The sequence below is a fragment of the Salvelinus namaycush genome, chromosome 10 (assembly GCF_016432855.1).
Source record: "Salvelinus namaycush isolate Seneca chromosome 10, SaNama_1.0, whole genome shotgun sequence".
Lineage (NCBI taxonomy): Eukaryota > Metazoa > Chordata > Actinopteri > Salmoniformes > Salmonidae > Salvelinus > Salvelinus namaycush.
Genome location: NC_052316.1, coordinates 29,386,256 through 29,399,904, shown reverse-complemented (window position 1 = coordinate 29,399,904; position 13,649 = coordinate 29,386,256). Strand labels below are relative to the sequence as shown.

The 13,649-nt window shown below is 44.7% G+C and overlaps 2 protein-coding genes across 2 annotated transcripts in view; one reads left to right on the top strand and one right to left on the bottom strand.

The window, feature by feature from the left end:
- The first annotated feature begins 1,181 nt into the window (after positions 1–1,181).
- On the top strand, positions 1,182–4,023 carry LOC120054520 (paired mesoderm homeobox protein 2A-like). The gene is made up of 3 exons (XM_039001959.1): positions 1,182–1,404; positions 2,927–3,114; positions 3,407–4,023. The coding sequence occupies exons 1-3, from the start codon at positions 1,182–1,184 to the stop codon at positions 3,890–3,892; spliced, it is 897 nt and encodes a 298-aa protein (XP_038857887.1). The 3' UTR covers positions 3,893–4,023.
- An 898-nt stretch (positions 4,024–4,921) lies between these two features.
- Positions 4,922–13,649, bottom strand: part of inppl1a (inositol polyphosphate phosphatase-like 1a) — a 64,408-nt gene continuing 55,680 nt past the window's right edge. The window contains exon 28 of the transcript XR_005477646.1: positions 4,922–5,590. The gene's annotated coding sequence lies outside the window, so the exon portion shown is untranslated. The remainder of the gene's footprint in view (positions 5,591–13,649) is intronic.

The window sequence follows — 13,649 nt, the reverse complement described above, 5'->3', positions numbered from 1 at the left end:
CGTATTATATTATTACACACACACACAAACAGGGCCAGTGGCCACACACCCATAATCAATTTTGCACGCGTGTAAAACGGTTAATTTAGCAACACAAGCTCCAAGGGTTTGTATGATATATATAGGCTATTTTCCTCTAACGAAAAACCTCTTAATTTCACAAACTGTTGAATTACAAACCTAGAGATAGCAGAGAGGATAATCGTGGTTATGTATGCATCTGATAATTCATGTATTTAATAAAGTTTAATCGATTTAGTGCTCACTTCCATTTCAGCCCGGATTGTGAGGAGACGCTGACATTGTGCTATAACCACCGTTGGCATTATACGCTTATGGCCCAAGAGGCGCGCGCCAGTGTGTTTCATATCACGTTGTATGCCACTGAACAATAACTTTAAACCAATTTATGGGGAGTCAATGCGTTTATGAAAGCTTTCCATGGGAGCCACAGATTGAAACGCGTTTAGTTTGGTTCTATAGTCAGACACTCTGAGGTGACACATAAGCCCCATACATAGGCTATCACTCTTACGCTGAGAGAAAGGCGACATTTCGAACAACATCAAATAAAATATTTAATTCCAGAAATCCGAATCATATCAGGAGTTTCTCTTGCATAAAGACGTCTGGCTGAGGGGGTTAACTTCGCGCGCATTAGTAATGCATGAGTAGTGGGAGGGGGCTGGCCGTGCGCGATGCCCCCCAATAGACTCTCGAGACATTGTCATGGAAAGAGACCACCGCCTCGCTATTGTCTCGCGGACTGCCAAGTTTATTATAAACACTGCGCGAGCTGGCCGGTGCGCTGTCATACGGAGCGCAAAGCGAGGTGGTCAGGCAGGGAGCGAGAGAGAAGCTGATGTGGATGGAAGAGGAAGCTACTGATACTGAGAGAGAAAAGAAAGAAAGAGATTTCAGGAATATTGCTGTCAAGGAAGAGAGAAACACGTGAAGAAATAAATATATAGTCAAAGAATATCCTGCTTTGACTGAAAACAAGAAAACCAAATTGGAGAGAGGGGCTGCTAACTCGGGGACCTAAAGCTGGTCCTTGGAGAAATTAGAAAAACTGAACTCATTTTGTGGTGTTTTTCCAGCTTCAACGTTTTAATTCCTCTCGAATCCTGAGAAGTACATTTCATCAAGCGCTCTCCCAGAGTTGTCGTTCTCGCGTCTCCATGTATAAAATGGATTACTCCTACCTGAACTCATATGACTCGTGCATGGCGGCCATGGAGGCATCGGCCTACGCGGACTTCAGCTCCTGCAGCCAGGCCAGCTCGTTCCAGTACAACCCGATCCGGACCGGGTTCGGTGCCAACCCGGGCTGCGCGCCCCTCAGCACCGCGAACTGCACACTGGGGTCCCTGCGCGAGCACCAGCCCACACCCTATTCCACAGGTAAGAGCGCGCAGAGGGCATGGGCGGGAAATCAGGCAGCAGTTTCTCACTACAGTGTTTCATCTCCAGCTGCAAATGTCTGGGGATGTTGACTATACTTCAAGCGTCTGGTTTTTATTTGAAATACGTGCGTAAAATGTCATTTTTTTTATTTGATTATGCCAACTAGGCGAATCGAAGAAGGTAAGACATTTGATTTGATTACTGAAAACCAAATCAATCGAAATTATAAATATTCTGTTTCATATTCTCATACCTCTTAATTTTGAGGGTCGCTCAAATCTAACCTCTCGTTTCTTGTTCGTTGGCATGGGGTAATTCAATCAGTGTAAAATTCGTTAGAGGGCAAATATATCTGTATTATCAACTAATCAAATTTGTCATTTGTTTAGTCAATACAATTTATTTTATCCATAATTGTACATTTCGTTATGTGGTCATGATTCGACTGCGCAAGTCAAATGTTTGTTTTTTGCTACATTGCCATACATTTCCATTGTTATGATTTATGTCATTATGGTTGAACATGCAAATGTATTTATTTATTAAACATTTTGCAGGATGAAATCTCTTGAGATGCACCATCTCGTTTTCAAGTGTCCAAAAAAAACCTAACCGAAACAAACAAACAATAGCCTACTTAGTAACAATAATAATACGTCAACTACTGTCTTATAATAATAACAATTCAATAATAATCATAAACCAAAACGTACATTGACAGCATAAAAAAGTTGTTTTGCAACTACTAATAGTCCTACAACTAATAAAAACGTCCTTTTTGTCAACAAATGGTTGAATAGTGCAGGCTATGCCACCATATTCGAAAAGCGTACACCTGCTGCTGCGCCGAAAACGTGATTATTTCACTGCTTATATCCAGACCAAGCGAATTACCACACACTTTTTGGATGAGCTAATATTTTTTTTTTTAAATATGTTTTTATTGCAGCTCCAATGATACTTTTAAAATCAATTTGAATGAAACTGGTTGGTGGTTAGTCTATCACAACATTATTTGATGCCCTTGTTGATAGCCTATCACATTCTGTTATTCCATGTTTAGCTTAGGCAAATTTGATCCAATTACAAATGATTTAGGTTAGTTCATGATATAATTACAACTAGGTAATTGCATAAATATAATCAGATATTTTTTTACTTTTGGACTATTGCCCTACTATTGCCATAGACTAAAGCAAAAGAGAAACATCAATACAACTAATTCAGAATAATAAATGATATCAACATGGGAACCACGATATTCACCTATCCTACTTGTAGGCTAAATACCCTTAGTTGAATTGATCAAGTCCATTAAAAACGTATTCTCCAGGGGTAAAAATCGTCAAGCTATAGTCTATAACCTACCAGATCAGACAAAATCAACTCCATAACATAGTCAATCGAAAAACGCCTAAAATAAAACAGAGTTTAGGATTTACAACACATCCATTTTGTTCTGATACCATACTTCATTCAAATAATGAATTGGTTTTATTGTGATTGGTTGACTCCGCAGTTCCATATAAGTTCTTCTCGGACCCTTCCGGTTTGAACGAGAAGCGGAAACAGCGGCGCATAAGGACCACCTTCACGAGCTCACAGCTGAAGGAGCTGGAGCGCGTGTTCGCAGAGACCCACTATCCCGACATCTACACGCGCGAGGAGCTTGCACTCAAGATCGACCTTACTGAGGCGCGGGTACAGGTGAGTCCAGTTGTCTGATGAAAAACACGAATTCACAATAGAATGAATTCACAATAGATATTTTTTTAAATCATAAATGTATGGGTCTACACCATCATGTATTTTTTTTAGATGCAACCAATTACTGTCAAAAGTATTGCAATCTACCAAATTGTAATCTATGCATTCTTCATGTGAGTTTTATTCTAGAGATAGTATGTATTTCTATATGTAGTTCTTTTTTTGCCGTTTTCCTCTGGTTGTATGTTTAGACTTTTCAATGAGACTAAACTATATCGTCTGTCTGCGTCAGGTATGGTTCCAGAACCGGCGGGCTAAGTTCCGTAAGGTGGAGCGTGCGGCCAACTCTAAATCTGGTAACGGGACCGGGGGCCCAGGAGGGAACAATGGCTGTACCGGGGGTAAAAAGGGCGAGCCCAGATCTTCCTCGGATGACGACGAATCAAAAGAGTCCACCTGCAGTCCCACCCCTGACAGCACCGCCTCGCTGCCCGGCTCAGCCAATGGGAACATGGGTAGCCCCGCCAGCCTCAGCCCCAGCCCCGCCCCTGCTAACAGTGGTTATGCTAACACCTCCAGCTCCCCCGTTCTGCAGGGGCTCAAACCCCCTGGCTGGCCCAGTCTAGGCCCCATTAACCCAGGAATGGCCCAACACACAGCCCAGGCTCCAGAGCTGCTGAAGGCGTGGCAGCCGGCAGACAGTATGACAGGGCCTTTCGCTGGCGTGCTCTCCTCCTTCCACCGGAAACCCAATGCTCTCAAGACTAACCTGTACTAGAGACAAGGAGCAGAGATCTCTAGTATAACTACTGTATATCTATACAGACTAACCTGTACTAGAGACAAGGAGCAGAGATCTCTAGTATAACTACTGTATATCTATATTCTCCTTCCCCCTCTATCTACTGCCCCCCGGAGCGGGACTACCCCCTTTCATTTATTACCACCCGAACACTCCATGTGGCAGTTGTAGTTTGTGAATGTGTGAGTGTTTGTGTTGAAGTGTGTGTAACATGCATCTCGTACGGGGAGTGTGTGTGTGTGTGTGCTTATGTATGTGTGTGTATGTGTGTGTGTCAGTTGTTCTGTATGTTCTCACTCCAACAAAGCTACACATACTCCCCAACACACACACTATACACAGTAAGAAAGGCCTTCGCAGACATTGTGGTGCACTTAGTAACACTAGCTCCTAGCCTCTGTACCCCCTGATTAGTATGTGAACATGGCAGGGTGAAGGTAAACAGTCAGTCTCCCTGGGGAGACTCAGGGGACAAAACCCAAACTGTTACCAGCAAGCACAACTTCCTTTATATCCCTGGCAGAGAGAGGGGACCCCCAAATCCTTCTGTACTGGAGAGGGGACCCCCAAATCCAATTATCCCCCTGAAGGCCAGACCAGACCCCCGCTCACATCCTCACTACACCCCACGCCAGTGTACCCTGACACCTACTGTCAGACAACCCCCCCGCCACCCCGGTCCCCGTTTCCCTGGACTACCAGCTCAAACATCTCACATATACGTATTCCTTTACTCTTCACATAGCGACGCTCCCTCCCTGACTGACTGGCTGACAGGCTGGCTGACTGACTGGGGGAAGGTGGGGGCAGAGGTTTAAGATGTTTTGGGATTCAGGTCAGCATTGTTGTACTTCCTCTGACCTGAGCTTGAACACTAGTGGACCAGTGGTTGACCGTTATTATTGCATAAAACACGTCACTCTAATGGTCTGTGACACTACTCCCCGTGTCCCCGTCTCCCTCTCTCCCTATGTTACTAAAGAGACGGCACTCAAGACAACTATACTGGAGAACAGTTATTTATTGATGAGAAAATAATGGAATAACAATATAAACACGTTTTTGTGACCAAAAGCAGTGTCTTTTGAAATAGACAGATATCAAAATGTTGTAATTGAACATGATTTGTAAATAGTAATATAAATATGAGTCCTAGTCTAGTGTTTTTCCCACATTGCTTTGAGGCGTTGTTCATTACAGAGCATGTCTCAGCTCATCGGTCCATCCTGTCTACATAAGGGCAAAGGGAAGGCTTATAGCAACTGTGTGAAGGGTTATAGCACTACTGTAATATTCTGTCAAATAAATCTAAAAGCATTGCTCAAACTAACAAGATGTGGTTTTGTGTCCCTGGATGTGGTTTTGTGTCCCTGGATGTGGTTTTGTGTCCCTGGATGTGGTTTTGTGTCCCTGGATGTGGTTTTGTGTCCCTGGCTCTGAGCATTGGGGGGATGCTAAGGGATCATATCACTCTTCCCTGCACTCACATTTCTTCCTCTTCTTTTCAAATAATCTCTCTCTTGGTCTCACTCTCTCTCACAGACACAGAAAAGGGAGTCACAGTGGCCAGCTATTCTCAGCACCAATGAGGGAAAGTGTAAAAATATACCCTATCCCAGTGTCAAAACCGAAGCTTCAGAAGTCAGTGATGGTGAAACCAGTCCTCATAGTCAGCTGGAGGAGAGACAACAGAACAAGATGTCATCACCATTGACAAGTCATTATTACATCACCACTGAGAACTTCAGTTAGTTTAGTCCTTCTGTTATAATAACGTGCTGTATGATAGTGTATGATGTGTGTTATGGTAAACAATAAAGGCAATTTCTCCTTCCTGTCTATTTTAATCATATTGTTCTTCCTTGTCCTCTCGTAGGTTTTTCCATCAGAAACACATAAAACCTTCAAATGTAGTCAGTTATACTGCCAAGAGAAAAACAGCGGTGACGGGTTAAATATTAGCTTAACAAGAAATCAATGGTTACACGGGTACATCCAGAAAAAGACTGGAGCTCGAAACATTGACAATCTTTACAGATTGTACAGAGTATAGGAGAAAGCACTGTAGGATAATGCTCTAGGGAATGAGAAGGGGTATAGGAGAAAGCACTGTAGGATAATGCCCTAGGGAATGAGAAGGGGTATAGGAGAAAGCACTGTAGGATAATGCTCTAGGGAATGAGAAGGGGTATAGGAGAAAGCACTGTAGGATAATGCTCTAGGGAATGAGAAGGGGTATAGGAGAAAGCACTGTAGGATAATGCTCTAGGGAATGGGGTATATGAGAAAGCACTGTCGGATAATACCCTAGGGAATGGGATATAGGAGAAAGCACTGTAGGATAATGCCCTAGGGAATGAGAAGGGGTATAGGAGAAAGCACTGTAGGATAATGCTCTAGGGAATGGGGTATATGAGAAAGCACTGTCGGATAATACCCTAGGGAATGGGATATAGGAGAAAGCACTGTAGGATAATGCCCTAGGGAATGAGAAGGGGTATAGGAGAAAGCACTGTAGGATAATGCTCTAGGGAATGGGGTATATGAGAAAGCACTGTCGGATAATACCCTAGGGAATGGGATATAGGAGAAAGCACTGTAGGATAATGCCCTAGGGAATGGGAAGGGGTATAGGAGAAAGCACTGTAGGATAATGCCCTAGTGAATGGGGTATAGGAGAAAGCACAGCAGGATAATGCCCTAGGGAATGAGAAGGGGTATAGGAGAAAGCACTGTAGGATAATGCCCTAGGGAATGAGAAGGGGTATAGGAGAAAGCACTGTAGGATAATGCCCTAGGGAATGGGGTATATGAGAAAGCACTGTAGGATAATGCCCTAGGGAATGGGTATAGGAGAAAGCACTGTAGGATAATGCCCTAGGGAATGGGGTATAGGAGAAAGCACTGTAGGATAATGCCCTAGGGAATGAGAAGGGGTATAGGAGAAAGCACTGTAGGATAATGCCCTAGGGAATGGGTATAGGAGAAAGCACTGTAGGATAATGCCCTAGGGAATGGGGTATAGGAGAAAGCACTGTAGGATAATGCCCTAGGGAATGAGAAGGGGTATAGGAGAAAGCACTGTAGGATAATGCCCTAGGGAATGAGAAGGGGTATAGGAGAAAGCACTGTAGGATAATGCCCTAGGGAATGAGAAGGGGTATAGGAGAAAGCACTGTAGGATAATGCCCTAGGGAATGCCAAGTCACTCACTCACCCACCATTGCACCTTGTACCAAATGATAGGTTAGACCTTGCTTTATTGGTGCAGAAAGCTACATTTGCATGTGTTCATCTACAAATCCCGTTTGGGTAAACTCCCTCTTTTCCTCTGTAGTCTGGTCTCCTTTATCACCAGCAGTTTCCATACCTGGTCTGTTAGGTGGTTGCTACTTAAAGTCCCCAGGACATTTACAGTATTAGGCATGACTGCCTTCTTGTCTTGTGCACCATAGGCATGGAATAGCCTACAATCCATGCTTCATCTAGATATGTTAGTCAGTGGTGTAAAGTACTTAAGTAAAAATATTTTAAAGTACTACTTAAGTAGTTTCTTTGGGTATCTATACTTTACTATTTATATTTTTGAAAACTTTGTACTTCACTACATTCCTAAATAAAATGTAGATTTTACTCCATACATTTTCCCTGACACCCAAAAGTACTAGTTACATTTTGAATGCTTAGCAGGACAGGAAAATGGTCCAATTCACGCATTTATCAAGACAACATCCCGGGTCATCCCTACGGTCTCTAATCTAGCAGACTCACTAAACACAAATGCTTAGTTTGCAAATTATGTCTGAGTGTTGGAGTGCGCCCCTGGCTTTCTGTAAATTAACACAAACATTTTTTTTTACAGTTTGGTTAATATAAGCAATTTTAAATAATTTCTCATTTTACTTTTAAAACTTAAGTATATTTTTTGAAATTCTATTTACTTTTGATAATTAAGTATATTTAAAAGCAAAAACTTTTAGACTTTTACTCAAGTAGTATTTTACTGTGACTTTCACTTTTACTTGAGTCATTTTCTTTGTATTTAACCTTCATTTAACTAGGCAAGTCAGTTAAGAACAAATTGTTATTTACAATGACGGCCTACCCCGTCCAAACCCTACCCCGGCCAAACCCTACCCCGGCCAAACCCTACCCCGGCCAAACCCTACCCCGGCCCAACCCTACCCCGGCCAAACCCTACCCCGGCCCAACCCTACCCCGGCCAAACCCTCCCCCGGCCAAACCCTAATCCAGACGACACTGGGCCAATTGTGCGCCGCACTATGGGACTCCCAATCACGGCCGGTTGTAATACAGCCTGGAATCGAACCAGGGTCTGTAGTGACGCCTTTAGCACTGAGATGCAGTGCCTTAGACCGCTGTGCCACTTTAGACTGCTAGAGCCATTTTCTATTAAGGTATCTTTACTTTTACTCAAGTATGACAATTGGGTACTTTTTCCACTACTGATGTTAGTGCCACTGAATTCATTTAAAATATTGATGGGAGACTTGGTTACGGAGGAGTGTAAATGTTTTTTTTAGACTGGATCATGTTGTTGTATTGTATTGTTGTATGTTTTAATTCTGTAATGTATTGATTGTCGCTGCCTTCTTGGCCAGGTCTCCCTTGAAAAAGAGACTCTGGGTCTCAATAGGCTTTTCCTGGTTAAATAAAAATGGGAGGGGGGTATAGAAGGCACTGTAGGAGAAGCCCCTAGGGAATGGGACTAGGGTATAGGAGATGGAATGGGAGAGGGGGGTAGAGGAGAGACAAGATAAGGCCCTAGGGAATGGGACTAGGGTATAGGAGATGGAATGGGAGAGGGGGGTAGAGGAGAGACAAGATAAGGCCCTAGGGAATGGGACTAGGGTATAGGAGATGGAATGGGAGAGGGGGGTAGAGGAGAGACAGGATAAGGCCCTAGGGAATGGGACTAGGGTATAGGAGATGGAATGGGATAGGGGGGTAGAGGAGAGACAGGAGAAGGCCCTAGGGAATGGGACTAGGGTATAGGAGATGGAATGGGAGAGGGGGGTAGAGGAGAGACAGGAGAAGGCTCTAGGGAATGGGACTAGGGTATAGGAGATGGAATGGGAGGGGGGGTAGAGGAGAGACAGGATAAGGCTCTAGGGAATGGGACTAGGGTATAGGAGATGGAATGGGAAAGGGGGGTAGAGGAGAGACAGGATAAGGCCCTAGGGAATGGGACTAGGGTATAGGAGATGGAATGGGAGAGGGGGGTAGAGGAGAGACAGGATAAGGCCCTAGGGAATGGGACTAGGGTATAGGAGATGGAATGGGAGGGGGGGTAGAGGAGAGACAGGATAAGGCCCTAGGGAATGGGACTAGGGTATAGGAGATGGAATGGGAGGGGGGGTAGAGGAGAGACAGGATAAGGCCCTAGGGAATGGGACTAGGGTATAGGAGATGGAATGGGAGAGCGGGGTAGAGGAGAGACAGGATAAGGCCCTAGGGAATGGGACTAGGGTATAGGAGATGGAATGGGAGAGGGGAGTAGAGGAGAGACAGGAGAAGGCCCTGTAGGATAAGCAGGGTTGGGTAGGTTACTTTCTAAATGTAATCTGTTACAGTTACTAGTTACCGGTCCAAAATTGTAAATCAGAAACGTAATCTGATTACATTCAATTTATCTTTGATGACTTTCCCCTTAAGAGGCATAAGAAGAAGACAAAAAAAATTGATGTTACCAATTGAACAACATCTATTGCAGGATAAATCAAAGTTAAAGTTTACATAGCTGGTCATATATGGATGTTACATTTTACTTTATGGGTTGGTTATGTAGGCTTCTTCTAACCCATCGCTTTCTACGACATATAATAATACGATTAAATTATATCTTTACATTAAAAACCAAAGTATATCAGAATTCCAGTCATTCCAATAAATGATATACCCCTTGACCTTCAAGAATAGGACTTGGAAATATAGAAGTATAGATCAGCCAAACTGTTTTACCTGAGTATAACCCCATAACTAAGGACTTATTAGCCAGCCCTACTGTGTTGTTTATGATGTTGTCATGGAGACTGATTGGGCTCATTGATTCTAATTGAAATATAAATGCTTTGCTCATGGAATGGCATGCTTTGAGCACTACTGAAAAGTGCTATTTACATGTGAAAAATTAATGCCATATGCTGCATTTGCTATAGGCCTATTGTTTACCTTTTAGTTGGCGACACTATGATATCTTGATAACATGCAGCTGTTTAAAGGGCAACTCCACAGATGTAACAATAACAAAATGGACACCCCGCCTCTGTTTTGGTAAAAAGCAGAGGGATGGGCCTGGAGAAATGTAACCACTCTCCGATTAATAGACAGAGCTGTGGATGTAAGGACTGACCATCCATGATATCAGAATTATAGTTTTAACTACAGTATGTTATGAGGCTATACAGTGTTTGATTACATTTACAAAGTTTACAAACATTGGAGAAAAACAAGCTTCTATTTTGGGTTCTGATGGAGTGTGACAGTTGAACTAAGCTCATGAGGCATTTATAAGTTATATTCTTCAAGAATCAATGGATATATACAGGTATATATAATTTATAAGTTCAAAAATGGATGTACCATCTACAGATTGACCCTTTAAGTCTATCAAAAGTGAGCGAGTTTGAGCATGTGTCCAGTAGGCCTATGGATTTATTTGTATTTTTATCAACTTTAATTATATTGCGAAATAAAAGCACCACTTGTATTCCGTAGGCTGGGATCCACACTATGCAGCTGTTGCAAGAGCACATTTTTCACTGGCTGTCCACTGGTTTAAAAAACAATGATTGATAGGCAGTTTAAACTTCTTGAATTCAACCATTATTGGGTTCAAATGCACATTTAGATTTGTGAACAGCCATCCACAACAACCACAATGAGAGAGCAGCAGTGTGATTCACATCAGTGCTCTATATAGATATCAATAATAAGTGATATCCGTATCGCCGTAGACTACACCACTGCTGTCATCCTTACCTCCAAGCGTTCATTCAAGTTGGATAATCTTTGGATGCCGACAGCAGTCGCACCATTGGAAGACATAGCTTGGACTGTAGCCTAGAATAGCCCTTTCCTGCTCTTTTCCCACGATACATCGAACCTATTTGATGTGTTATCATAGTGGTCTCTGAGTTGTGGTCAGACTCGCTCAGGTGGAACAAACTTAATACATTTGCGCCTTTTTCAATGCTGATTTGAATATCATTGAGAAAACAGAGAAGTGTCAACGATATTTTTTTCGCAAACATCCTTTCTGAATTTAGAAGTAATCCTCGAGGGTAAACTTCTAGTTTTTCAAAAGTATCTGTAATCTGATTCCAATATTTTTGCTTGTAACGGATTACAGTTACCGTTACATGTAATCTGTTACTCCCCAACCCTGAGGATAAGGCACTGGAGAATGGGAGAGGGGGTAGAGAGGAAGGAATGGGAGAGAGGGGATAAAGGAGAAGGAATGGGAGAGAGGGGGTAGAGGAGAAGGACTGGGAGAGAGGGGGTAGAGGAGATGGACTGGGAGAGAGGGGGTAGAGGAGAAGGACTGGGAGAGAGGGGGTAGAGGAGAAGGACTGGGAGAGAGGGGGTAGAGGAGAAGGACTGGGAGAGAGGGGGTAGAGGAGAAGGACTGGGAGAGAGGGGGTAGAGGAGAAGGACTGGGAGAGAGGGGGTAGAGGAGAAGGACTGGGAGAGAGGGGGTAGAGGAGAAGGACTGGGAGAGAGGGGGTAGAGGAGATGGAACGGGAGAGAGGGGGTAGAGGAGAAGGACTGGGAGAGAGGGGGTAGAGGAGATGGAACGGGGTAGAGGAGAAAGACTGGGAGAGAGGGGGTAGAGGACATGGAACGGGAGAGAGGGAGTAGAGGAGAAGGACTGGGAGAGAGGGGGTAGAGGAGATGGAACGGGAGGGGCTACTTTATGCTGAAGGTTAAACAACTTGTGACATCATCAGATAAACATTCAATGATATCACGTTTCTCCTGTTTCCACTCGTTCCTCATTTTTTACAACAGTCAAAGAACGTCAACATTTATATAAAACATAATAATGAACGTTAAAGTATAATGTTAAAAACAGTCCTTTATACGACTTGGTGTGTCTTCAGTTTTTATCCTGTGTTCCTACTGAGGTTGCCAGGAAAACAGCACCACCATGTGGTGACGTGAACAACCAGCAGCCTGTGGTGTCTGCCAGTGTGTCTCAGTCAGGATCCTGGGGACCCACTGTGTGTAGGCTGGACTTCCTTCTAGCGCAGCATCAATAAGACACTAATTAGTACATGGACAACTGCATGATGGGTACAGTAGTTTGTGCTACTGAAGGAAGGGGGCCTTGGACCCCAGCACAGCACAGCTCAACAAAACAACAACATCATGCATTGAGAAGAGGTTCGCTCACACTGATAGAGGAAGGCCTTAGTGCTGGTGTGGTTCCTTCCCTTCATCTCTGACATAAACCGTGCACACTACACTGCACTGATGAAAGCTCAAATCTATCTGCAAAATTAAAGCTGAAAAAAAAGTACTTAAAAAAAGAAAAGAAAAGAACAAATACAAAAAAAATAAAACATAAAACATGCACACTAAAAAACACTGAACCAATGAACACATAATCCTGCTGATAATCCTATTCATGAATAACAACAATAATGATAAACTCAGTTCTCACAAGGTGTTTTCCTGGCTGAGGCTAGTGATGTCACTCCAGAAAAACTCACTCCTCTCAGTTGCAGCCTGACGATGCCACTGAATGTCTACTCCATCCCAGGAGCCAAATGGTTTCTGAGGGCGAGGGAAGGGGCGCAGAGTGTTGGGATAGGGGCCTGTTAGGGGGGTGGGGGGTGTTGGGATAGGGGCCTGTTAGGGGGGCGCAGAGTGTAGGGATAGGGGCCTGTTAGGGGGGTGTTGGGACAGGGGTCTGTTAGGGGGGTGATGGACAGGGGTCTGTTAGGGGGGTGTTGGGACAGGGGTCTGTTAGGGGGGTGTTGGGACAGGGGTCTGTTAGGGGGGTGTTGGGACAGGGGTCTGTTAGGGGGGTGTTGGGACAGGGGTCTGTTAGGGGGGTGTTGGACAGGGGTCTGTTAGGGGGGTGTTGGACAGGGGTCTGTTAGGGGGGTGATGGACAGGGGTCTGTTAGGGGGGTGTTGGGACAGGGGTCTGTTAGGGGGGTGTTGGGACAGGGGTCTGTTAGGGGGGTGTTGGACAGGGGTCTGTTAGGGGGGTGTTGGACAGGGGTCTGTTAGGGGGGTGTTGGACAGGGGTCTGTTAGGAGGGTGTTGGACAGGGGTCTGTTAGGGGGGTGTTGGGACAGGGGTCTGTTAGGGGGGGTGTTGGGACAGGGGTCTGTTAGGGGGGGTGTTGGACAGGGGTCTGTTAGGGGGGGTGTTGGACAGGGGTCTGTTAGGGGGGTGTTGGACAGGGGTCTGTTAGGGGGGTGTTGGACAGGGGTCTGTTAGGGGGGTGTTGGGACAGGGGTCTGTTAGGGGGGTGTTGGGACAGGGGTCTGTTAGGGGGGTGTTGGACAGGGGTCTGTTAGGGGGGTGTTGGACAGGGGTCTGTTAGGGGGGTGTTGGACAGGGGTCTGTTAGGGGGGTGTTGGACAGGGGTCTGTTAGGGGGGTGTTGGACAGGGGTCTGTTAGGGGGGTGTTGGACAGGGGTCTGTTAGGGGGGTGTTGGACAGGGGTCTGTTAGGGGGGTGTTGGACAGGGGTCTGTT